Raw genomic sequence first — 25456 nt, 5'->3', positions numbered from 1 at the left:
GCATGAGCTGCCTGTACTGTCTGTATAATGATGTGACCCATGACTTGGAAGTGATGATACAGGCTACTTCCAGGTACTGTACTGGAACCCCGGTGGGCTCCGCCTCTGGCTCCACCCTCACCGGGGCCATATATAGTCCTGCCACCTGTGGGTTGCACTCATTGGTACAGCCAACTCTGGCAGGCGAGTTCATGGATATTAAAGCCAAATGTTCACTCGTTCTCACGGTCTCACAGTGACTTGACGGTATAACAAGCAGTATGACTTTTCATCAATACAAATTAAACTTGTGTAGGAGGAGTTTTCCATAGACTGGCTGTTGTGCTAAGCATCAATGGACAGAATATTGCTTCCAGTTAAGTAAGCGACCTTGGTGAAAGTTAAAGCTCTGCTGTGATTTGGTGAAAAATTAATCAGCAGTTTATTGCTGTGGAAATTTTCAGGCTGAAAATGACACTTTGCCCTAGATTTTCTTTTCACAGCTTAACATCTGCCTAAAGGTAAAACCCAGAAAAATACGCTTTGGATGCTGTTCATGTCCTTACTTGAACTTTGCTGTTCAGAAGACATTTTACCCGAGTTCAAACATGATTTACATCACGCAGTGATGTGTTTGTATAAGGTTCTTAACTATAATGGATGAATAGTTTTATTTCTGTTTAAACATAGTTTAACAGGCGTATATTTGTCATGAAGGTACTGTTCCTGTTATCTTTTTCGAAGTAGGATAAATACAGGTTAGATCTGTGGATTAATGGAAAATTACCATGAGCATCTGTGAATGATGAAAGATTGTTACTTCAATGTGGTAGTGTTACAAAACCTGCCTTTATTTTTGCTCAAAATTGACTTTTTGTTCTAAATAACTGTGTATCAGTGCATCAAAAAAACCTAATCCATATGTACATGCATTAACTGTGCCTTAATTAATTTTAGGGAGAACGAGGTAAACGAGGTCTACCAGGGCAATCGGGAAAAGCAGGTCTGAAAGTGAGTGAGACCAAAACTAAAAAAAATAAAAATAAAAACCATTGAAAAAGTTGTAACGAGAGCAGCACGGTGGCGAAGTGGGTTAGCCCTGCAGCCTCACGGCGCCGAGGTTCCAGGTTCGATCCCAGCTCTGGGCCACTGTCTGTGTGGAGTTGGCACATTCTCCCCGTCTTTGCGTGGGTTTAGCCCCCACAACCCAAAAATGTGGAGGCGAGGTGGATTGGCCACGCTAAATTGTCCCTTAATTGGAAAAAATTAATTGGGTACTCTAAATTTATTTAAAAAAAGAAAAAGTTGTAACTGCTTACAAAATCTCATTTGAATCTTGGGATTGAAAAAGCAATGGGTGGGATTTTCCACCCTTCCCAACAGCAGGATCTTCCCGGTCCTGCTGAACACAACCCCACCCCGCGGCGGGTTCCCCGGTAACGGGCAGGAGAGCCACACAAAACATTGCAGGCATCGGCAGAACCAGAAGCTCCTGCCGGCAGCCAATGTCGAGCCGCATCCATCACTGGAAAATCATGGCCAATGAAATCTATGGCAAAGATTAGTTATCACTTGTGATCTGTTAAGAGTTGAACTGGAGAATAGCACAGTGACACGATTTTCCAGTCATGCCACACGAAATTCCTTCCCGAGGTCGACGGACGGTTTGCTTGTCCGTCGAACTCTCCATCCCGCGCACGATGGTTCCAGGGGTGGGCGGGGCCATAAAGTTTTTCCGTGTTGGAGCACGATCACACTGCGTCATAGCACATTGAAAATTGAGCTTGGTTCGTGGCACAGTGTTGAACTTGCCTCGCTATTAAGATCATTGGTGGGATTTTCCGGTCCGCCAGCCGCATTTTCCTGGGCAGCATGCCCTTGCCAGTAGCAGGATTCTCCATTCCCACCGCCTGCTAATGGAATTTCCCATTGTGGCCACCCCATGCCGCCGGGAAACTCCTGGGCAAGGATGCACTGCCGGCGCAACAGAGAATCCCATCGGCGGAGAATCCAGTCCGATATTCTTGCCTGTGTTACTGAGGAAATATGCAAAGCCCCAATAATTCCCTCCAAGAGATGAACAGGAGATAAATAACATGGAGAAAGCAGCACTTTTCAATAGTTAACAAAATCAGTTCCGAGAATCCCCATTATCCACCCCATCACGTGAAATACATATCAGAAAGCTATCACAGGAAATTTTGGAAATTCGTTTTAAACAGCATCCAAAGCTCTTCAATCTGATTTTTCAAATGTATCTATTTTTCAGGGTCCCAGTGGCAAGCCTGGTGTGAGAGGGTCTCCTGGACCGGCAGTAGGTTTACAATTACCTTCGCTTATTTTTAAAAAAGGTTCTCTTTTCATTGTATGCCTAAAATGCTTTTTTATTTTCATTTTGCAGCACAAAAATGCATGAATTTGTAATTCCACTGTATATGCTAGATGAGTTTCAGAAGATTTTTAGTTTGTTGCTGAGGTAATTGCTCAGGGTTTGTTGCTCTAGTAATTTAAGAGTGCAATTTAACGGAAGAATTTCTAAATGTCATTTTGGGCCCAATTGGCGGGGGGGGGGGGGGGGGGGGGGGGGGGGGGGGGGGGGGGGGGGGGGGGGTGGTTTCTCAACGGCTGCATTGGTGAGATTGTGGCCCGTACTTAATGGCAAAAATGAGCCCTCATGAGATTTTCGCCATTACTTGCTGCCTTGCAGTCCGAGTCGTCAGCCCCTTGCCTCAGCTTCCCATCGCTAACAGGGGGACCTGTCTTTAAACGCTCCCTCAACACACTCCAGTCAACACACAAGCATGGCAGTACGCAGACCTGCTCCTCGCTTTGGGGATGCCGACCTGGCCAGGCCTCTCGACGTTGTAAAAGCGAGACGGGACATCCTGTTCCCCCGAGGGGGTCGGATTGCCAGCAGCAAGCCACCAACATGCCTGGGAGACAGTGGCAGCGGCTGTCAGTGCATCCAGCATGACAAGTAGGACTCTCTTTGTCTCAACAGGAGAAGATAACCCACAATAAGCATGAAAGGATCAAAACGGGGGGGGGCTAAGTACCAGAGATCCAAGTCCTCACTCCCTTGAGATCGTGGGGTTGTTTGAGGAGAGAGCAGTCACTGACAGTGAGGTTGGCCTGTGCTGAGGAGGTGAGGATCCACTTTGATGACCTGTCTCAAGTGAGTTATTCATGTGAGACAAAATGATCCCTCCTTCTCACTGACCTCATGTCCGTTGTCTCGCGGGATCTCCATCTGATGAAGCAGGGCCATCTATAGTTGTACCCCACCCTGCCACCCAAGAGACCGCCTCGGAGGAGAGCTCCGAGGAGACCACAATCGAGGCTTCACAGCTATCACCCTCACCAGTCACCAGCACAGAGACACACAACTAGGTGGGAGACATTAGCGGGCAGGCTTCGGGGCACAATCTGTTGATCACCATATAGTTGTTGATGTACATCAGATAGAGGCAGGAGCATCCAGGGAGCTAGCAGTTGGAGGTCTGCTAGATCCCAAGACTCTGCTGAGTCTCAGTCAGAGGCTTAGCTTCTGGACAAGGTTATCCCAGAGCTGATGCACATGCTAGGACATGGCAATGAGATTCAGGAGGGGGTGTCAGTGACATTCCAGCAAGTGCATAGCCGATTGGAGGAGTCCCAAAGGCTACGGGTGCAGGAGATGATGCCGTCATTGCATGGCACCGAGGCCAGAACTACTAAGGTGGCGACTGCAGTGGAAATTCTGTAGCACAAGGTCAGCGTCTTGGAGTGGTTGTGTCCAAGGCATGGCTCAGTCTGAGACAACTATGGCTGATGGCCTCGGCGTCATGTCCCAGTCGCTGAGGGATATCCCCCATTCGGCGGTGGACATTGCCGGGACACTGCAGAGCATGGCCCAGTTACTGAGGGACATCCCCCATTCGGCGGTGGACATTGCCGGGACACTGCAGAGCATGGCCCAGTTACTGAGGGACACCCCCCATTCGGCGGTGGACATTGCCGGGACACTGCAGAGCATGGCCCAGTTACTGAGGGACACCCCCCATTCGGCGGTGAACATTGCCGGGACACTGCAGAGCATGCCCCAGTCGCTGAGGCGCATCACTGAGAGCGTCGACGCCATGGTGCAGACAACGGGGAGCCACCAGGACTGGGAGAGCCAGGTGACTCAGAGGCCTCTGGAGCTTACTACAAACAGCCCCTCCATCGCATGGAGACCCCCACGGCCCTACGGGCAATGTCAGGGAGGAGGAAGCACTGGAGGCAACACAAGGCCTTCCACCTAGGAGACAACGGCGGCCTCCAGTTCTGCCGAATACCTCCCTCCTTACACCTGATACATATGAAGTCTCTGCCGCATTAATCTTCATAATGGGCCAGCCTACACCCCTGCCCCCTGTTAGCCTCTTCTCCCCTCCCCCCCAGTTAGCCTCTTCTCTTCCCCCCCCCCCCCCCCCCCCCCCCCCCCCCCCCCCCCGCCCCACCAAGGGACAATCTCCCGACTTGGAACGCTTCAGCCCCGTGATCAAGCCCATTCCCTCTTGAGGGATCCCACAACAGCACCCTCCCTCTCCCAAGCACTGGGGCGGCGCATGCCCAGAAATGTCAATGTCTACTCACCTCCTCCGTTTCCCTCAGCAGCTAGTGCACCAATTTCTCATTTTTGAAAAGGAGTGCTAATGACGCCCGCGTGATTTCATGCTGGGGAGCCGGTTAATTCCCAGGAAGCCGTTGCATTCGACTTCAATCTCGCCAATGAGATTGAAATGAATGCAAATGAGTTTTTCAAAAATATTTTTATTCTCCTCCTTTTTCACATTTTCTCCCAAATTTATATCCACCAACAATAAACAATAATCAGTAACGCATGCAATGTCAATCCCCATATCAACAACAACAATCCCATCCTCCCACCAAACCAGAAACAGCAGCCCTCAAGTTAACATAAACAATTATCAAAAAGGAACAGGAATCACCCATAGTCACCATTAACACATACAGTCCTTCTCCCCCCCCAACCCTCCCAACCGCACCCCCCGCCCAACTAATGTTAGATTTAATCCAATTCTCGAAAGTGCATAATGAAAAACGGCCATGAATTGTAGAACCCCTCCATCCTTCCCCTCAGTTCAAATTTGACCTTCTCAAGAGTCAAGAATTCCAGCATGTCCCCCGCCACGCCAGGGCACAGGGTGGAGAGATTGATCTCCATCCCAACAGGATCCGCCTTCAGGCGATCAACGAGGCGAAGGCTACAACATCTGCCTCCTCACCCGTTTCCAACCCTGGCTGGTCCGACACCCCAACTATGGCCTCCCCAGGGCCCGGGTCCAATTTCACATGCACCACGTTAGAGATTACCCTAAAAACCTCCTTCCAGTAATCCTCCAGCTTTGGACAGAACCAAAATACATGAGCGTGGTTTGCGCCCCCCACCCGCAACGTTCATGTGGTGAATGTATTACTGCTACCATTCACCATTGTATTACATTACATTGTATTGTATTATGTTGATGCCCTTAGAACATAGAACATAGAACAGTACAGCACAGAACAGGCCCTTCGGCCCTCGATGTTGTGCCGAGCAATGATCACCCTACTTAAACCCACGTAACCCGTATACCCGTAACCCAACAATCCCCCCATTAACCTTACACTACGGGCAATTTAGCATGGCCAATCCACCTAACCCGCACATCTTTGGACTGTGGGAGGAAACCGGAGCACCCGGAGGAAACCCACGCACACACGGGGAGGACGTGCAGACTCCACACAGACAGTGACCCAGCCGGGAATCGAACCTGGGACCCTGGCGCTGTGAAGCATTGATGCTAACCACCATGCTACCGTGAGGCTCTGCCTATGGCTCCGCCCCCTCGGGGGAGTTATATAGATCTGCAGCCTGCAGGCAGCACTCAGTACTGAGCAGTCACAGGCAGGCACAGTTCTAGCTGATTAAAACCACTGTTCACTTCACCTCTCAGTCTCGTGTGAATTGATGGTCGCATCAGTTCACACACATCTTCTACCTCCTCAAAGAGCCGGCTTGCCCTCGCCCTTGTGAGGTGCGGTCTATATCCAACCTTCAGCTATATCAGCCCCAACCTCGCAAACGAGGTGGAGGCAATCACTCTCCGGAGCACCTCACACTAGAATCCCTCCTCCATCCTCTCCCAACTCTTCCTCCTACTTTGCCTTGATCCCTTCCAGCGGTGCCTTCTCCTCTCCCAAAATAGCCCCAGACACCGCCGACACTACCCCCTTCTCCAGTCCCCCTGCCGTCAGCACCTCCACCAGCAATGTGGAGGCCGGCTCTACCGGGAAGCTCTGTACCTCCATTCTGGCAAAGTCTCAAACCTCCATGTATCTAAATACTTCCCCCTGCTCCAGCCCATGCTTCGCTCCCAGCTCCTTCAATCTGCAATCCCCAAGAAACAAATCTTTTAGCATCCTAATATCTTTCTCCTCCCATCTCCGAAAATTTCCATCCCACTTCCCTGGCTCAAATCTTTGGTTCCCCCGAATCGGCATTTCCCTTGACCCTGCCCCCAACCCGAAGTGCTGGCGAAACTGCCTCCAAATTCTCAACGAATCTATTACTACCGGACTCCCTGAATATTTCCCCGGGGCCGTCAGGAGCGGCGCTGTTGCTGGTACTTTCAATCCCGACCACCTACACAAACTCTCCTCCATTCTGACCCACTGGGAGTCAACCCCTCTGACCCAGCTCCGTACCTTCTCCACATTCGCCGCCCCATAATAATACATCAGAAGACCCAAACCCCCTGCCTGCCTTCCTCTCTGTAGCAAATGCAAATAAGGGTTAATGATATTCTTGCCATCAGGAGTGGGCCGGTTAGATAGCAAACTGATTCATGTCTGGCACAAATCTCTATATTGGGCTTTCTCACTATTTAACCAACACTCCCAGATCCGCGCCGGACGCCACACGGTGGTTAACCCGTGCCCTAAATATTTGGTTGCCACGGAGATGTTGCATGTTTAAGTCTCATTCCTGGTTATCCTTTAAGTACTGCGGCCTTCAGCTGAGTGGTTTCCAACAGTTCTCATTGTCACTGATTAAGTATTGCACTGGATATCAGTTATCTTTCCGAGTATAACCTTCAGCCTTTTTCAATTTAATGAACCGCACTGGTGATTGTGGACAGGCCTCAGCAAAGGCCACCTCGTCTTCCTGTCAGGAGGAAAACGGTAGATTTTAATTATCGATTGGCTGAATGACAGAGCGTGCTAGCTCTCTGCCCATTAGTGCAGAGGGAAGCCGGTTCCTTTTGAGTTCTAGCTCTCATTGATACTGGCACCAGCAGGCTGCTGCCAAAAAAAATCTGTTGCCTTGCTTTACTTTGCTGGCTCAGGGTTGACGCAATACATGTGGGAACTCAGAGGCTGGGCCACTGACAGCAAGATAGGCCTGGAGGAGCTGGTGGCATGCCTGGGGAAACAGAGACCCATGTTATTCTTCTGAAATCCAGGGACACAGGGGATCTCCAGCACCTCCTTCAATTTGATCGTCTATATTTGCTACTCCCAATAGGGTCTCCTCTACATTGGGGAGACTAAATGCAAACGGGGCGACCGCTTTGTGGAACACCTTCACTCTGTCCACAAGCTTGATCGCAACCTTCCGGTCACTTGCCATTTCAACTCAGCATCTTTCTCCCATGCCCACATGTCCATCCTTCGCCTGCTAGAATGGCATAGTGAAGCCCAGCGCAAACTGAAGGAACAACACCTAACCTTCCAATTAGTCACGTTAAAGCTCTAGATTTTAAGTTCAACAGCTTTAGCCTGTGAACCTTTCCCTCCATCTTGAAACCCTTTTTTTCTTTCCTTGGTTTGTCCCAACATTAGCCCCCACCATCTGTCCATCTGTCACTTGTTTTTCAGTTTTGCTTTCACTAAGCACTGACCTTTGTTCTCCTATTAACACCTTCTGCTATCTTACCTTTATGCCAATATTAACACTTCTTTAATCCTTAATGCTACCATTAACACTCCCTTTCTCTTGTGTCCATGGTATCTTTGTCCTCCTTCGACCCTACATATCCCCAACCTTCTATTCTGCCCCACCTCCTCCATCTACTTCTCCAGTGATATCATTCATGACATTTCCATCCCTCTTCAGTTCTTCACAGAAGTCATATGGACTTCAAACATTGACTCTGTTTCTCGCTCCACAGGTTCAGCCCAGTTAATCTAGCATTTTCAGTTTTGACTTCAGATTTCCAGCATCTGCAGTACTTTTATATTACTCCTGCTCCCCTCAGCCCTACAAACATAAGTTTAGCACCTCTTACGTTTCTTCAACTTGCTTTATTGAATTGGGTGTATTCTTCGCCCAGTAGACAGTAAAAATTGCATCGGGATCCTATGTATATTGTAAGTCAATGCTTCTAAAACCGATGGCGATCTACTGTGTGCTTCATTCAGTCATTGCTGGGGTAAGTTTTTCTCATTTGTAAACTACAAAAATTAGAGAATGGCTGGTATTGTGCGAGGGCCAGTACACCCATTCACTATCCCTTCTGGCACTATTAAAAATCAAATGTTCATAGCCAGTAAAGTCTGTATAATAAATGGCCAGGAAGAAAATACACCTCTGCTGACCTGGTTAATGTCATTTCATATTGGTTCTTCTTGAATGAAATTCTGGGCGTGATTTTCCCAAAGGGGAACAATGTCCCCTAGTGAGCACGTTTAGTCGCAGTGCCGAGAGACACATGACTACAGTATTCAATGCCACTTGCATTGAATAAGGGGCCTGAACGGGGAATGCGCGATTGAGGCCACACATAGCCCGGTTTTGTACAGTGGGGAGCTTCGCTCGCCGGTACTCCCCATTGTAGTGAGAGATCTGGACGCGATTTAAAAATGACGTCCCGATCGGCGAGGCCCCCAAAACAATTCCTGCCGTCCTTTCCCCCTCCCCCAGCCCGACCATAATAAGGGAGGGTCACCGGCCCCCACGGGCAACCCTCCCACACACATACCCTGCGCACACACAGAAAATGCCAGTGTGGCACCTGGTCAGTGCCAATCTGGCACCCTGGTAGTTCCCCTGCCAGCTGGCAGTGCCACGTGAGCATCTTGACAGTGCCAAGCTGGCACCCAGGTGGCATTGTCAAGGTGCCTGGATGGCTCAAGCAGTGCCAGGGCACCACCCTGCCCGAAGGGCGTGCAGCTGGGGGGTCTCTGATCCCCTTGGAGACCGCCAAGAGTGCTGTTCCGTCTGGTCCCCATTTTGGGGGACTAGCACCAAATGGCATTCACCCGAGGTCTTTGAAGTGAATATATTGAGTCCCAAAGCCTCAGGTACCTTGGGAATATGCTCAATAGAGTGAGACTATGTCTCGCTCTAAAATGCAGATTTGCCAAGAAGTGATCTCGCCCATTGTGGACGGGATTCACATTGCGACGTCTTGCGAGATTGTGTTGAGTCCCGTGAGGTGTGGCGAGCTGGGTAGATCCGGGAAGCGGGGTTTCCCAGCTTTCAACATCCATGCTGCGCTGCGGCGAGCTGCTTTTCTGGCGCAGCGTGGTCATTGGATCGCACCCTTTACTTTTATGCTGGCACCTTTTAAAAAATATTTTTTGACTTCTCGCCCCTTCATTCCCTCTTTGTATCACTGCTTGGCTGGGAGAGCATGCGAGCAGCTAGCTCCATCTATGCTCCGATTATTCCTCAGTGATTAATGAGAGACGTGTAAGAGTGGTTAGCAGGAACTTCTCCTTTGCTTTCTCTCCTCATGCCCTGATGGTGAAGTGGTTCACCTTTGCGCAACATTTGCTTGCATTTCAATAAACAAAGATGAATAGCTATTTGCTACAAATTAGTCTCCACAATTCTGTAACACACTCATCGGTGTCCAAAGCAATTTACCACCCCTGCAGCAACATTTTTCTCCCAGGAAATCAAGTTGAGAGATAAATTGAATCCGTGTTTGTTTACCCTGTTCTTATTTTAAATGATTTTGCATTTTCAGGGCAGAATGGGGGACCCAGGCCCAAAAGGACGAAAGGGGCACCTTGTAAGTTCTCTCTGACAGTAAAAAAACCACAGTCAACATTTCATATGTAAATATTATTTGCTATGTTTACGGTTCTGAAGAGAATATACGATTTAACAACAGCACGGTAGCACAGTGGTTAGCATAGTTGATTCACAACTTCAGGGTCCCGAATTCGATTGCTGGCTTGGGTCACTGTCTGTGTGGAGACTGTACGTCCTCCCCGTGTGTGCGTGGGTTTCCTCCGGGTGCTCCGGTTTCCTCCCACTCCAAAGATGTGCAGGTTAGGTGGATTGGCCATGCTAAATTGCCCTTAGTGTCCAAAAAGGTCCGGTGAGGTTACTGGGTTATGGGGATAGGGTGGAGGTGCGGACTTGGGTAGGGTGCTCTTACCAAGGGCCGATGTAGACTCGATGGGCCGATTGGCCTCCTTCTGCACTGTAAATTCTATATTTTATCTGTTAAAATAAAAAGATACCTCCTGTGGGCCAACTCCACAGATGCATTATTTCATCTGAATGCACCTTTTTCTATTCTTTCTTGGGATGTGGGTGTCATTGGTAAGGGCAGCATTTATTACCCATCCCTAGTTGCCCTTGAACTGAGTGGCCTAATCAGAGGGCCGTTCAGAATAAACCCCATTGCTGTGGGCCTTGGGTTACATGTCGGCCAGATGTGGGAAGGACGGCAGATTTCCTTCCCTAAAGGGCATTAGTGAAGCAGATGGATTTTCACAACAGTCATTGCTATTATCACCATTACTGAGACGCGCTTTACATTGCAGATTTGTTATTAATTGAATTTAAGTTTCACCAGCTGCCATGATGCGATTTGAACCTTTGTCCCCAGAGCAATAGCCTAGGCCTCTGGGTTATTCGTCCGCTGATATTGCTACAAAACCACCCTCTCCCATTTTTCTTGCGCACAGTAACCAAGATTTGCAGTTTGATGCTGTTAATTTTCAGGCAAACATAGTATCCTCTCTGAATACATCTATTAGGAGCTGGTTTAGCACAGTGGGGTAAATCGCTGGCTTGTAAAACAGAACAATGCCAGCCGCACGGGTTCAATTCCCGGAATGTGGCGACGAGGGGCTTTTCACAGTAACTTCATTGAAGCCTACTTGTGACAATAAGCGATTATTATTATAATACAGCAGAGTGCCACATATACCAATGAGGTGAATTAGGTAATGTTGGTCAATGAAGGAGCGCTACCCAAGTCTGCTCTTAAAATGGTACCATGGAATCTTTGAACTTGAATTGAGCTGACAAGTATCCCCTCAGTTACATGAGCAGCACAGTGGTTAGCACTGCTACCTCATAGCTCCAGGGTCCCGGGTTCAATTCCGGCCTCGGGTGACTGTCTGTGTGGAGTTTGCACATTCTCCCCATGTCCACGTTCTCCTGCCACAGTCCAAATATGTGCAGGTTAGGTTGATTGGCCATGATAAATTGCCCCTTAGTGTTCAAAAGGTTAGGTTATTGGGTTACAGAGATAGGGTGGAGGAGGGTGCTCTTTCCAAGGGCCGGTGCAGACTCGATGGGCCGAACTGCCTCCTGCCGCACTATAAATTCTATGATTCTATGGTCTCGTTCAAAGGATTGCGATAAAAATTGCTAGAGGAAAGTTAATCCATAAATGTAGACACATATGGTTGCAGTTGGGTTTGTTTATTTACATGTGCTTGGCTGCATTTCTTGCTGTTGCTATGTGATGATGAAGTGATGTACTGTAAATTGCGAGCAGTGCCATGTTGCAAGCATCTGAATGGGGAGACATACTGAACTAGTCATGCAGGAACATCTGTGGTAACTTGAGAATTTTAATTCAGTTTTCTAATATCAGTAAAAACAAAGCTGTCAGGTTGTCAATGGACAGAATCGAACAGAAGAGGCTGAGGGGAAATTAAACTGGGCTGCATAAAATAATGAGAGACCTAGATAGGGTCGGTAGGAAGGACATATATCCCTTAGCAGAGAGATCAATAACCAGGGCGCACAGATAGAAATGTAATTGGTGAATGATTAGAGGGGAGTTGCAGAGTGATTTCTTTCCACCAAGAATAGTGGGAGTTTGGAACTTATTATCTTGAAGTTGGATGCTAGTGAAAGAAACCCTCATTTCATTCACAAAACGCTTGGATGCATACTTGAAATGTCACATTCTACAAGACCATAGACTAAAAAACATCTCACCTGGTTCATTAATTCCCTTTTAGGAAGAAAACCTGCTGGACAGACCCGGTCTGGCCTTGTGTTCCGAGTCCCTTTCCAACATAGTTAACTCTTCATTGCCAACTGAAGTGGCCTTGCCAGCCACAGTTACCACCACCTTCCCAGGGCATCGAGCGATGGGCAATACATTCTGGTTGTGAAAGCAAGGCCCATGAATTTAAAAAAAGGAACTCCACAGACCTCATCTTCAAGTTATGAGCAGTCTTGAGAGGCCCAGGTTATGGTTGAAGAAATCATGATTGTCTTGAACTTGTCTTATCCTCAGGGTCAGCTTGGAAGCCCTGGCAGTGATGGTGTCTTTGGCCAGACGGGACCCCCAGGTGACCGAGGACCATTTGGACCAAGAGGACTCCATGGAAGCCCTGGATATAAAGTATGTGTTACAATAGAAGAATCGCTGATTATTATTCATTAAAAAAATAAGTAATATAAATGGAGTAATTCTGATAGACCTGTTTGCAAACAAAGGTTGTTGCAGATGGCCTCTAACAAGAATCACCATGTTTTAAATATCTTGAATGCTGAGCCCTGTGTAAGGAATATGCTGTTAATCAAATGTATTCTGCACTTTTTCTCAGTTTTTATTGTGCCTTGAAAACTTCACGACTTAGAATTCTGCATGATCAAAGGGGCATTCACGAAAGCCCTTTCTCACTTGCTTGTGAGACGGGAGATCTCTTTTCATCTTATCATAGTGATGTTTCTCACAAGCAACGCAATGATAGGTTTCAGCACTTCTTAATTTTGCAAAGACGGAAATGCTTTGCAGAACAGTATTTCATGAAACCAGCACACCTTTGACCTGCACATCTCAAGCGCTCTCGGGAAATTAGCGAGAACAGGTTATGTTCTGATGAAGTGTTCCAACAAAGTATTCCCTACCTTTTCTTGAGGAAGATGGGAACAGCAGTGGGCCATTTAGCGCCGGTTTCAAAGTTGCTTTTCCTGCCCGCTATCCGCCTTTGCCAATATTCTGGAACATTCCGCCCTTAGATTAGCCATAAAAACAAAAAGGTAGCCAAATAGTGAATATTTTTAAGATATTTCTAATAATAGGGAATGTCTATACTTATTAGGGTGAAGGACATTAATAATGTAAAGTCAATTTTGACATCCAGGATTATTGTCCATCGCCAGACGAGAAGTAAACTTTCCATTTGTGTGATGTGAAGTAATACAGATAATTCAGTCTAGATTATTCAATTTCATTTTGAGCAGTGCATGAACATCTAAATGAGAGACGAATCCTTCATCCCATCAACCTGACTCAAATTCAGGTCGAAAGACCTAAAACATTTTCCAATGTGTGTACTTCCTTCCCTCCTTTAAATATATTTGAATGGCTGAACAGGCAGCACGGTAGGTCAAGTGGATAGTACTGTGGCTTCACAGCGCCAGGGTCCCAGGTTCGATTCCCTGCTGGGTCACTGTCTGTGCAGAATCTGCACGTTTTCCCCGTGTCTGCGTGGGTTTCCTCCGGGTGCTCCGGTTTCCTCCCACAGTCCAAAGACATGCACGTTAGGTGGATTGGCCATGATAAATTGCCCTTCGTGACCAAAAAGGTTCGGAGGGTTATTGAGTTACGTAGGGACTGTACTGTGTGTTCTATGTCTATGTCTTCAATCTATGGGTGGGATTCCTGTGCGGCATAATTTATGGCGGCGGAGGTGGCTCACCGTTGGCCAGAGGTCCCACCACTTCAATGGGGTTTCCAGTTGTTCACACCCTCTGCCGCTAGGGAACCAGTGGGGTGGGTGGGGGGGTCGTCGTCAACAGGATCAGGGAATCCCATCAGCAGGAACACCTGTAAAATCCTGCTCTTTATGTTCATTGGATTTATTCACAGAGCAAAACATTGCAGGTACATACCTCCTAACTCAACCATACCACAGTGTCACTAGCTCGTTATGAACTGTAGCTGGGGGGACACAGCTTAAAAACGGGTCTCCCATTTAAGATAGAACATAGAACAGTACAGCACAGAACATTGAATATGAACGCAGGAACAATGCAGTCAATGCCCTCCAAATGCATACAGGTAACTGCAATTGATATTCAATTAACAAATCATGTCCTGAAATTGACTCTTGACACTTTTTCAGGGACGAGCAGGATCTGTCGGACCGGAAGGATCCCTGGGACAAAAGGGGGAAAAGGTAAAACATTCGTATTGAAGTGTGCAAAAGTTTCTGAAAATATGCATTGCTTGAGTTTAATGGACATGCAACATTTTAGCCATTGATGTTCTTCTTAAGGTATAGCATTTAAAAATAATCAAAAAGTTATTTATTCTTTGCAGATCATTTGCAAACATTTTTCTTCCCAATGATTTTGGATTTAGGGCGAAATGGGTTCACCAGGAGATATTGGTGTTGCAGGACTGGATGGGGAGCAGGTAATTATTATTTCTTAATAATTTTCCAATGGAGATGAAAACAGCAGAAGATGTATGATCAAATAACAATTTAGTTACAAATGATTGAAATGAAAATCGTTTATTGTCACGAGTAGGCTTCAATGAAGTTACTGTGAAAAGCCCCTAGTCGCCACATTCCAGCGCCTGTTCGGGGAGGCTGGTACGGGAATCAAACCGTGCTGCTGGCCTGCCTTGGTCTGCTTTAAAAGCCAGTGATTTAGCCTGGTGAGCTAAACCAGATGATTGTGCATAGAAAATCTGGGGGCGATGTTTACGCTTCCCTGATAGTGCCGGCAAGGCTGAACCTGATCACGCCATCAGAGATGGGTGGAAAATCTAAAACTGAAATCTTGCTGGCTCATATCCCGTTTATGGCCCCTTGTGGGATTTAACTACCATTATGGGATTTGCGGCACGGTAGCACTGTGGTTAGCACAGTTGCTTCACAGCTCCAGGGTCCCAGATTCGATTCCCGGCTTGGGTCACTGTCTGCACGTTCTCACCCTGCCTGCGTGGGTTTCCTCCAGGTGCTCCGGTTTCCTCCCACAATCCAAAGATGTGCAGGTTTGGTGGATTGACCATGCTAAATTGCCCTTGAATTAGGTGGGGTTACTGGGTTGTGGGGATAACATGGAGGTGTGGGCTTAGGTAGGGTGCTCTTTCCATGAGCCGGTGCAGGCTCGATGGGCCGAATGGCCTCCTTGTGCATTGTAAATTCTATGATTCTATGTGACCACTGTCAATGGGGCCATTAGACTGTGGCCCAGAGCTGGGGGACACAGCTTAAAAACGGGTCTCCCATTTAAGATAGAACATAGAACAGTACAGCACAGAACAGGGCCTTCTGAGAAGAATGTCTTGCTCTCAGTGGGTCAGGAGTCTTTTGAACTCTCTTCCCCAGAGAACAGCGGGGGCAGGTCATTGAATATGAACGCAGGAACATGCGAATGACAAGCAGGGGTTCACTCGAATCTGTTCCGCCATTTAATAAGATCATGGCTGATCTGATAGCAACTTCCACTCCACATCCTGCTTACCCCTGACAATCTATTACCCCTTGCTCACCAAGAATATTTCCACCTCTGCTGTAAAAATTGTTCAAAGACTCTGCCTCGACCTTTTTAGGAAGAGAGTGTTAATAGAGGTAGATAGATTCTTGACTAACAAGGGAGTCAAAGATTATCAGGGATGGCAGAATGTGGACTTGAGTCCGCAATCCGATTAGTCATGATCTTATTGAATGGTTGAAGGGCCAAATGGTCTACTCCTGCTCCTCATTTATATAAGTTTTGTATGTTCGGATTTTGTTATTGTGCAAGTTGTATTGCCCTTCCTGATCCTGTCTTTGGTGTTTGCGTGAGTGAGTTGACATGACCTACACTTCTCGTTCATTATTAGCACTGAGACAGGATCTGTTGTGAAATGTTGCTAGCATTGGTCAGCAATGGAGACATGAAGCTAAAAGATCATAGATCATACAGTGCAGAAGGAGGCCATTTGGCCGATCGAGTCTGCACCGGCCCTCAGAAAGAGCACCCTACTTAAGCCCACACCTCCACCTTTCTCCGTAACCCAGTAACCCCACCTGACCTTTTTGGACACTAAGGGCAATTTAGCATGGCCATTCCAACTAACCTGCACATCTTTGGACTGTGGGAGGAAACCAGAGCTCCTGGAGGAAACCCACACAGACAGGGGGAGAACGCACAGACTCCGCACAGGCAGTGACCCAAGTCGGGCAAGTCGCCAGGTATCCTTTCAATACCGCCACAAGGTTCAAAACTGAATACTGATCAAAAGACTCGATACACCAGTTAGTAAGTTTGAAATCAATGCACTTTTATTTACACACACAGTCAATTATACTCTTGCACAAACTCTACTCACTAAACTATCACTACTACTAAAAGCCTATACTTAACTTCGGGTCCCTACTCAGTCAGAGGAACGATGGCCGTTGTCCGGTTCTGAGGTTGCTGCCATCGAACTGGTATAGAATAATAGCTAGGAGCGTCTATCTCGTAGCGTGCGTTGACTCTGGACTTACTTGTTCTGGTGGTAGGCGCGTCTCTCGTCGCTGAGAGCCAATGCCAAGAAGAAGAGGCTGATTCTGTCTTGGGGGCTCCTCTTTATACCCCAAAGGGGCTTCGCGCTCTTTTGGGCGGGCCTTGAACTTGGCCCCAATTAATTGGACCATATCCTAATCATCTGTATTGGATTTTCTCCAATAAAGGGGTGGCTGACTGATCGCTGGTGACCGTTGGCCTGCTTTTGTTTTAATCTCCACTGGTGCCGGGGTGTCTGCTTTAGTATCATTTGCTTAAATGTTTCTCTTTTGTCCCTGGAGATAACTCATTAATATGCTAATGGTTTTGCAGTATCGATCTTGTCTGTGAGCTGCAAACTCTAATCCATAGTCAAACCTTGGACTTGACTGCTTTCTTAGCATTGTCCAATTTTATCCCTTCATTCTCTGCAAGTGTTCATTTTATAATCGGGACGTGGCCACCCCAGGTGGCTACACATCAAACCCAGGTCCCTGGCATGGTGAAGCAACAGTGCTGACCACTGTGCTACCATGCCTCCCCAAAAGCCAAATGTCTGGCTGTATGTTTGTTTGTTGACAAACCCCAAAGTGGTCCTCGCGCCAATCCCTACCAAACGTGGTGGGACAATACCTTGGACCAAGGGAAATGTATTGGGGGAGTTGACATCTAACCATCCGCACCAGGACCCCTTTAACCTTGTAGCATTGTCGTGTGCATTCATTTATTTAAACTAGGTACATGAAAAAATATACATGAATAGAAAGCTTATAAACATTGGCAGCAGGGTTGTGTGTGCTGCGTTCCGCTCACAGACGAAAGTGAAACTGGAACTAGATCACATGATAAACTTCCCTTCTAGTGCTGCCATGCTGCTATCACTTGAAGGCATATTACACTGTGCCACCAAACTGCCCACTCAGAGGTTTTCATAGCTGGAGGGGACCCACGGCTAAAACATTTCTCAACATGCGACCTCAAACTTGTACCATCTTCCGATTCTGCTTTGAGTTTTGAACCTGTATCTTATGTTCACAGAGATTATTTTAGCATTGCTGTGATTGTTTCCCTGTGACAGGGTATACCTGGAGATGTAGGTGAAGAAGGCCCTGCTGGAAGAAAGGGAGAACTGGTCAGTGTTTCAAATGGATAATTATTGGATATGAATTCTCTATTTCCCTGACAATTCTGGTTATTATTTCGATATCTTAAAACTGTTATGGGCCAGGGTTTAGAGAACTCCAAAGTATATCATGGAGATCATCTGACCCATGACTTTTACTAGATTGTGTATGGGGAGCACACGGCCCATTCTACAGGTGTGGTGCAGCAGAAATGTAAAAGTATTTTTTAAAGCAAAACAATGTTTATTCTATGAACTCAGTTAACCTTTTTAAAACATACAGTGAACATCTTAGCAACCATCAATTCAAATAAAACCCCAAAAGAATACAACACTCTAAGTAATTCTTAAACTTTCCTTTTAACATCCATAAGACCAAAAACCCTTTTTACAGAAGCACATCAGGTTTAAATTCTCTACTGAGAGCAGTTATCATTCTGTATTCAAATGATCTAGAGATAGTCTTTAGTTGGCAGAGAGATCAAAATTACACCTTCTTTGGCTGGCTGAAGCACCAACACTAAAACGAAAACTAAAAAACACAGACACACCCAAGCTTTTCCTCGAAGTGAAACTAAAGAGCAGAGCCATAGCTCAGCTCCACCCACATTCTGACATCACTGCAGCCACCTGAGCAGACAAACATTTCTTAAAGTGACATTCCCATGACAAAATTCTTTCCTGGGATAATAGTGAAATAATTGGAGTATTCATAGTGTGACTGGCCAGAATAATTCTTTCCGTGGCTGTAATCATCAGCCAATAGGGTGGTGGGGCACAAATAATTCCCTCAACCCACCAGATAGGGAGGGCAGCACGGTGGCACAGTGGTAGCACTGCAGTCTCACGGCGCCGAGGTCCCAGGTTTGATCCCGGCTCTGGGTCACTGTCCATGTGGAGTTTGCACATTCTGCCCATGTCTGCGTAGGTTTCACCCCCACAACCCAAAGATGTGCAAGGTAGGTGGATTGAACACGCTAAATTTCCCCTTAATTGGAAAAAATGAATTGGGTACTCTAAATTTATAAAACGAACCCACCAGAAAGGGGTATTCCCATTGGATGCCTGACAGCATTCAGAACTAGAACTCTGATTCCCATTTGCCAGGATGCTGTTTTCAAAAAGAACTGCACCTTCTGACTCATAAGTGGATATGTTACCACTAAGCCAATGTCTCCCTCCTGACAATTGTGGCTAATATGGTTATTGTAATTTGGAATTTGAAGCTGTTATTCACATTATAAAGTTTTGATATTTTTAACACAATTACCATATTATTATTCTAATAATTGGTCCAGATCAAGGCTACTGTGTTGGGATGCATTTCCCCCTCTTTTATGTTTTCCATGGACATGCTATAAATCCATAGTTGTATCTTAATGAGAAACTATAGTTCAGGTCAGAAAGAATAAGGCCCCTCTGTTGACACGATCTCCAAGCACAATCTGTCTTTTCATTCACCTGCACTTTGTAGCTGAATGCCATTCTATAATACAGTCAACCAAATCAATTTATAATTGGCCTGTTTCGATGGTGTTAGTCATTGTTGATTGTCGACTGTTTAAATGCTGTTAGCCTTTTATGATGACCTACCAATCATGTGTATTTTGGTTAATATTGAGGCCAGATTTGATTTTCAATAAAAGTCATTGTGACTAATACTATCTATAGGACTTCATTGCCTGGTCTCACATGGCAAAGGCAGTGTTTCTGAAATGAATGGTCCACGTTCTCTAACTTCTTGGTTCATTGAGAATTTGGCGGTGAACAGCCAGAAACTATCTACAAACCCTGCACTTGACTGAATCTATGCAAAAAATATGCAAAGTACAATGAAAGTTACCTTATACAGAATATATAATCATTTCCTTCTACTATTTCACTTACATTTATATTGCGTTTTGGTTTATCTTAAACATACAATTTGAACCATGTTTGGTTTGGCTTTAAAGGGCCCCCCAGGAAGCTCTGGGATACTTGGTCCAACAGGAACTAAAGGAGAACCAGGAGATGGTGGATTACAAGGGCCTCCAGGAGAGACAGGAGAATCTGGAAAAATGGTAATATATGTTTGGTATTATGGCAACAATAATTTTTATTGTCAAAAGTAGGCTTACATTACCACTGCAATGAAGTTACTGTGAAAAGCTCCTAGTCACAACATTCCGGCACCTGTTCGGGTAAATGGAGGGAGATTTCAGAATGTCCAATTCACCCAACAGCACGTCTTTCGGTACTCGTGGGAGGAAACCGGAGGACCGGGAGGAAACCCACGCAGCGTGGAGTTAAGCATAACTTCCTCCCCCTTGTATTCCAGTCTCAATGTTGTACCTGTGCAATAATTTGCATGGAAACCTTGTCAAATGCCTTTCATGATCATACAATAGAATCAAAAGGAAAACTTTGGGTCACTATTGAATGTATGCCGCAAAAACATACATCAGTGTCAAAAGTGAACATCGTAGGGGTATAGCCATGATAGCATCTAGGGTCAAAAGAAACTGTACAACGGTCAATCTTTCGACTTTTGCATGATGAATGATCACTTGGTCAAGACGCCAGAGGGCTGGTGACACCTGTGAAACTGCGCCAGAGGAATGAGTATGGCCAAGAGACAGATGCAGAAAACTATTTAGGATAGGGGTGGATAAAACTTAGAAAAACTTGTATCATTGAAGAAACCTCAGCTGCACACCTGCTAGTTAATTTCCCACATCCTCATTGCAGTTGTGAAAATTTAATCACGTCACACGATCCATACTAGAATATATTTTTGGCGGCAATACTAGTTGGCGCTGAATATTAAGTGCCTGTAATACAGCGATGTTACATGTAATAACAAGTCGTGCTTTGCAAGTACTTCAATATGGCATAGCAAAATATATATAATAATAATCATCTATATTATGGTCACAAGTAGGCTTACATTAAACTGCAATGAAGTTACTGTGAAAAGCCTTAGTCGCCACATACCGGCACCTGTTCGGGTACACAGAAGGAGAATTTAGAATGTCCAATTCACCTAACAGCACATCTTTCAGGACTTGTAGGAGGAAACCGGAGTAACCGGAAGAAACCCACGCAGTCACAGGGAGAACGTGCAGACTTCGCACAGACAGTGACCCAAGCCGGGAATCGAACCTGGGATCCTGGCGCGTTGAAGCAACAGTGCTAACCACTATGCTATAGTGCTGCCCTATGTGTATTCTCACCACATATAAGAATATCAGAATAGGAAAAGGGCTAACAGTCTGCAGTTTGCTCGTCAATGAACCCACTCTTTTCTGCCTCTAAACAATCCATTTCTTTCTGTCACCAAAAAGATAATAAATTGTCTTCTGAACTGATCTTCCTACTACTTAAGTGGCGTTCTCTGGAATTCATTTATGTTGACAGAAATCCATTAGAAACAGTCAGTTTTTAACCACATCTCACAGCTGCGTTCAGTGGCAAAGTGGAATATGCAGAGCATAACATGGGCTGCCAACTTGCCTTCGCCCATTCTACACTGTACAAGGCAACTGTCAACCTCATGCTTTTTACTATAGTACTCACTTAAAGTCTACAACCATCTTGACAGCTGTATCCTGGGCTGTCAGTAATTGTGGCAATGCCAGGTGGTTGTACTAAAAACTGACATATTGGTCGCTTTGATGTTCATTTATTGCCGTCATAACTTAACGGTAGTTCCTGTCTCACCAAACAAAAATTTCAAACTTACAATGTCACAAGTGAAAAATGAATTATCCAAGCACCCTTGACCGTTGAAACACAATTCCACCACTACTCCTGTGTTAGCAGCAGAAAGACTTGGTTAATAACCTGAACCAAGGTACTAAATGTCATGGTCTATTTTCGGAGATTCCTTGAGGCCTTTCAACCAAGGACTGGCAGCAGATACTCCATTGTGACCAGAACTCAGAGGTGCCCACAATCAGCATACAAAGAATAAACCTTCACCCCACCACGCTCCTCCCCACCCCGACTTTATGGTTCCTGTGGTTAGCAGAATAGGTTCCTGGTGAGTAACAGCTTGACATAACTGCTGTGCTCACAAGACTATGAATTTTCAGTGCTCTTAATTGTCTTTGAATATTTGAATGTCCACGGGATTCCTATCAACCCATCATGACCAACACCAACTGTCACAGGTTAATTCTAATTTAAATGGCTGGATTAGATTGTGGAATAAATCAGGTTAATGTGTCACGGTGTTTATCAGAATTAGTTAAAGGATTCTTAGGCCTGACATTTCTCTCCTGCTTCGGGAACATTGAGTCGGGACATTTCCTGTCTCTGCGAACCTGATGTGAGAAGTGGCCCAGAAGTTGGAACCTTTGTTCCAGGAGCGGGATGAGGGTTTGGGGGGCTGGGATGAAACGGGAGTCAGGCACATCCCTCTTCGATGAGCGTGGAGGCTGCCAGATGCAGAGGGGAGTCTGGGCAGGTAGTCTGCCTCTGTGGTCTCGCACTTTCTTTAAATTTGAAAACAACAATGAAACAATAAACAGCCCTCCAGCCTACACCGAATCCATGATAGCCCATGCCACCTTATGCCCTCTATCCACTCCCCATAGATCCCTATATTCTCCATGCCAACTACCTGTACCCCGAGAAAGCAATTATTATTTTAACACTCTGGGCAGATTACCAAAAATTTAAAGGGCAGGACTTTTAAATGACTTGACAGGTTGACAGCTCCCATTGACAGTTGGTCCTGACATGTCCTCTGCACTGTCTTGACAGGTCGTCTTGACAGGTCATCTTGACTGTTCTGACAGATCCTCTTGACAGTTCTGACTGCTCCCTTTGATGGTTCCCTTTGACAGGCGCTTCTGATAGTTTTGACAGTTGATTTTGACAGTTGACAATTAAAGTGAACTTGACAGTAATGTGTTTATGCACTTGTTACACACATCTGATGTACATCGCCCAAAACAACCTGGGCATCCTTGTCAAACTAAAACTATTTCTCACCAAAACCAAAAAATCTTACAACATTAACTGTATCTGAGCTGCATTGCCATTTCTTTTTTTTTTCCCAATTAAAGGGTAATTTAGCGAAGCCAATCCACCTCCCCTGCACATCTTTGAGTTGTGGGGGTGAGTCCCATGCAGACATGGGGAGAATGTGCAAACTCCACACGGACAGTGACCCGGGGCCTAGCTTGAACCTAGATCCTCGGCACCATGAGGCAGCAGTGCTAACCACTGTACCAATGTGCCGCCCTTGCATTGCCATTTCTAACCATGAAATTGAAGTGTGAAGGCTTCAGATGAATAATTGGTTCACATGTATGGGAAAACCTGGTTACTTTTTTTCTTGTTTTCTATATGACAGGGAGAAATGGGGCTTGAAGGTGATCTAGGGGATCCTGGGCCAAGAGGAGAAAAGGTAATCTTTGTTCATCAATTATTGAGATGTAACATGTAACAAGGAAACTAAATTTCAAGCATTTATGAAGTATGAACTATCTTCATTTCAGTTGTCTGGTTCTTAATGGTAAATTGCAACCTTATTTGTAAGATGCTAGTTTTTGTTGGATCAAAACACAAGGATAATGTATAAAGCTCAGTGTTGCTGGGTATCATCAAGTAGATGAGAGAAGAAGCAATAACGAAACAAACAATGGCAAGCTTTGGGTCTGGATGAAAGGGAAGAGGTATGAAGATAAAGGGTTCTACTGTTTTCCTGATAAAATCAGTACAGCTATGTGTTTTAATTTAAAGATAGCTTGAGCTTACTTCTTATTAGTGCCACATTGCACAGTCTTGTTCACATCCCTAGTTAGTTTGGCCTATATTTAAGAACCAGTTTTGGCGTGAAGGAATTTTATTTTGTGTTTAAGCAAATGGATGGATAGTAGCCAGTAAGAAATTATAACCACTGTGTTTCAAGATGTATTGTACAACCCCTCTCCACCCCCCCCCCCCCCCCTCCCCACCCCTCATCCCCTGTCCACCGTCCCCTCCCTTAGTTGGGAACGGACAAAGGGAACAAAGGATGAAAATACCATACTGGCCAGTGTGCCAGTCCAAGGTTGCCATTCCAGACACCATCAATAATCTCCAGGATGGTGGGAGACAGGTCAGGGATCCCACTCTCCTGCCTTTTGAGGCTAAAGAAATTAGGGTCAAAAGAAACTGTACCACGGTCAATCTTTCGACTCTTGCATGATGAATGATCACTTGGTCAAGACGCCAGAGGTCTACGCCGATAATACCCGTGATAAAGAAAGATGGACCGGTACGCATATGTGGCAATTTTAAAGTCACTATCAAGCTGGTACTCTGTGAAGCAAAGTACCCTGTGCCTTTAATTGATGAATAATTTGCTGAGTTGGCTGGAGGTCAGCATTTCAGTAAAGTTTTTTTCGAGAAACATATTTTATTAAGGCATTTATAATTTTACCCACCAGGTATCAAAAGGAACAAAACAAGATAAGATAATCAACACACCCACCCAATAACAAAACCCAGCCAACATGGCTGACACAAACAGGACATCCCCCCCCCCCTCCAATCCCCCCCGCGCGGGCAGCTTAATTCTTCTCGAAGAAGTCAATGAGCGGCTGCTACCTCCGAGCAGCCCCCTGCAGCGATCCCCTCAAGGCAAACTTGATTTTCTAGAGTCTGAGAAACCCCGCCATGTCGCTAACCCATATCGCCGACTTCGGGGGCTCCAAGTCCCTCCATCCAAGTTGGATCCATCTCCAGGCCACCATCGAGGCAAAGGCCAGAACATCAGCCACTCTCACCCTCTGAGCTCACGGATCATCTGGCCTGCCAAAGATCACCACCTCTGGACTCGGAACCACCCTCACCTCCTCACCTTTAATACTTCTGACACGATGTCAGCCAACCCCTGTCATAAACCCCTGAGCCTCAGACATACCAAAAAGGTATGGAGACGGTTTCCAGCCCCCCCAGCCCCCACCACCCGCACAGCGGCCACACCTATCCTTCACCCACTCAAGAACTTGCCTATCTGGGCCACGGTCATGTGCGCTCTGTGGACCACCTTGAATTGTATCAGGCTGAGTCTGGTACACGACAAGGATGCATTAACTCCCCTCACGGCCTCCTCTTATAATCCGTCCTCCAACTCCCCACCCAGCCCTTCTGGTGAAGACTGGGTGAAATCTTTGCAAGATTCAGTAATTCTGAATAACTTGCTCGTCGCAATGGCTCACAGTTCATTGCGTAAGAATTCACAAATTATCTAAAGGAGAATGGAATCCAACACATCCGATTCTCTCCTTACCATAATGCCACACATGGGTTGGATGAAAGGTTTGTTCAGACAATGAAGCATTCTCATTGAAGGTAACTCATGAGCAAGGATCATTGTCTAAATGGCTAAACCAATTCCTGATAACATACAGGTGTACAACACATTCGACAACCCAAGGTTCTCTGGCATTACTCATGGTAAAACATCAGTTACGCACAGCGTTTGATTTGCTGAAACTGCCTAAAACAAGAGAAATTGTTGAGAGGAAGCAGCAAAGTCAAGTTTTCCAACATGAGAACAGGGCTAAATGCTGTGTGTTTCAGAAAGGTCCGGAAGTATTGGCAAGGAACTATACCACCCGTGAGAAGGGAATACCTGGCTTCGTCTTTCCTACACC

The 25456-nt window shown here is 46.1% G+C and overlaps 1 protein-coding gene across 1 annotated transcript in view; it reads left to right on the top strand.

The window, feature by feature from the left end:
• LOC119955647 (collagen alpha-1(II) chain-like) overlaps positions 1 to 25456 on the top strand; it is a 120826-nt gene that overhangs the window by 46023 nt on the left and 49347 nt on the right. The window contains exons 16-24 of the mRNA XM_038782068.1: positions 937 to 990; positions 2249 to 2293; positions 9981 to 10025; positions 12507 to 12614; positions 14344 to 14397; positions 14583 to 14636; positions 17781 to 17834; positions 19778 to 19885; positions 23167 to 23220. Of these exons, the coding sequence (XP_038637996.1) occupies positions 937 to 990; positions 2249 to 2293; positions 9981 to 10025; positions 12507 to 12614; positions 14344 to 14397; positions 14583 to 14636; positions 17781 to 17834; positions 19778 to 19885; positions 23167 to 23220 (576 nt within the window). The remainder of the gene's footprint in view (positions 1 to 936; positions 991 to 2248; positions 2294 to 9980; positions 10026 to 12506; positions 12615 to 14343; positions 14398 to 14582; positions 14637 to 17780; positions 17835 to 19777; positions 19886 to 23166; positions 23221 to 25456) is intronic.

This window comes from Scyliorhinus canicula, chromosome 21, assembly GCF_902713615.1.
Source record: "Scyliorhinus canicula chromosome 21, sScyCan1.1, whole genome shotgun sequence".
In the NCBI taxonomy this organism is placed as follows: Eukaryota; Metazoa; Chordata; class Chondrichthyes; order Carcharhiniformes; family Scyliorhinidae; genus Scyliorhinus; species Scyliorhinus canicula.
The sequence above is the reverse complement of the archived record's forward strand: the minus strand, read 5'-3'. Positions and strand labels throughout refer to the sequence as shown.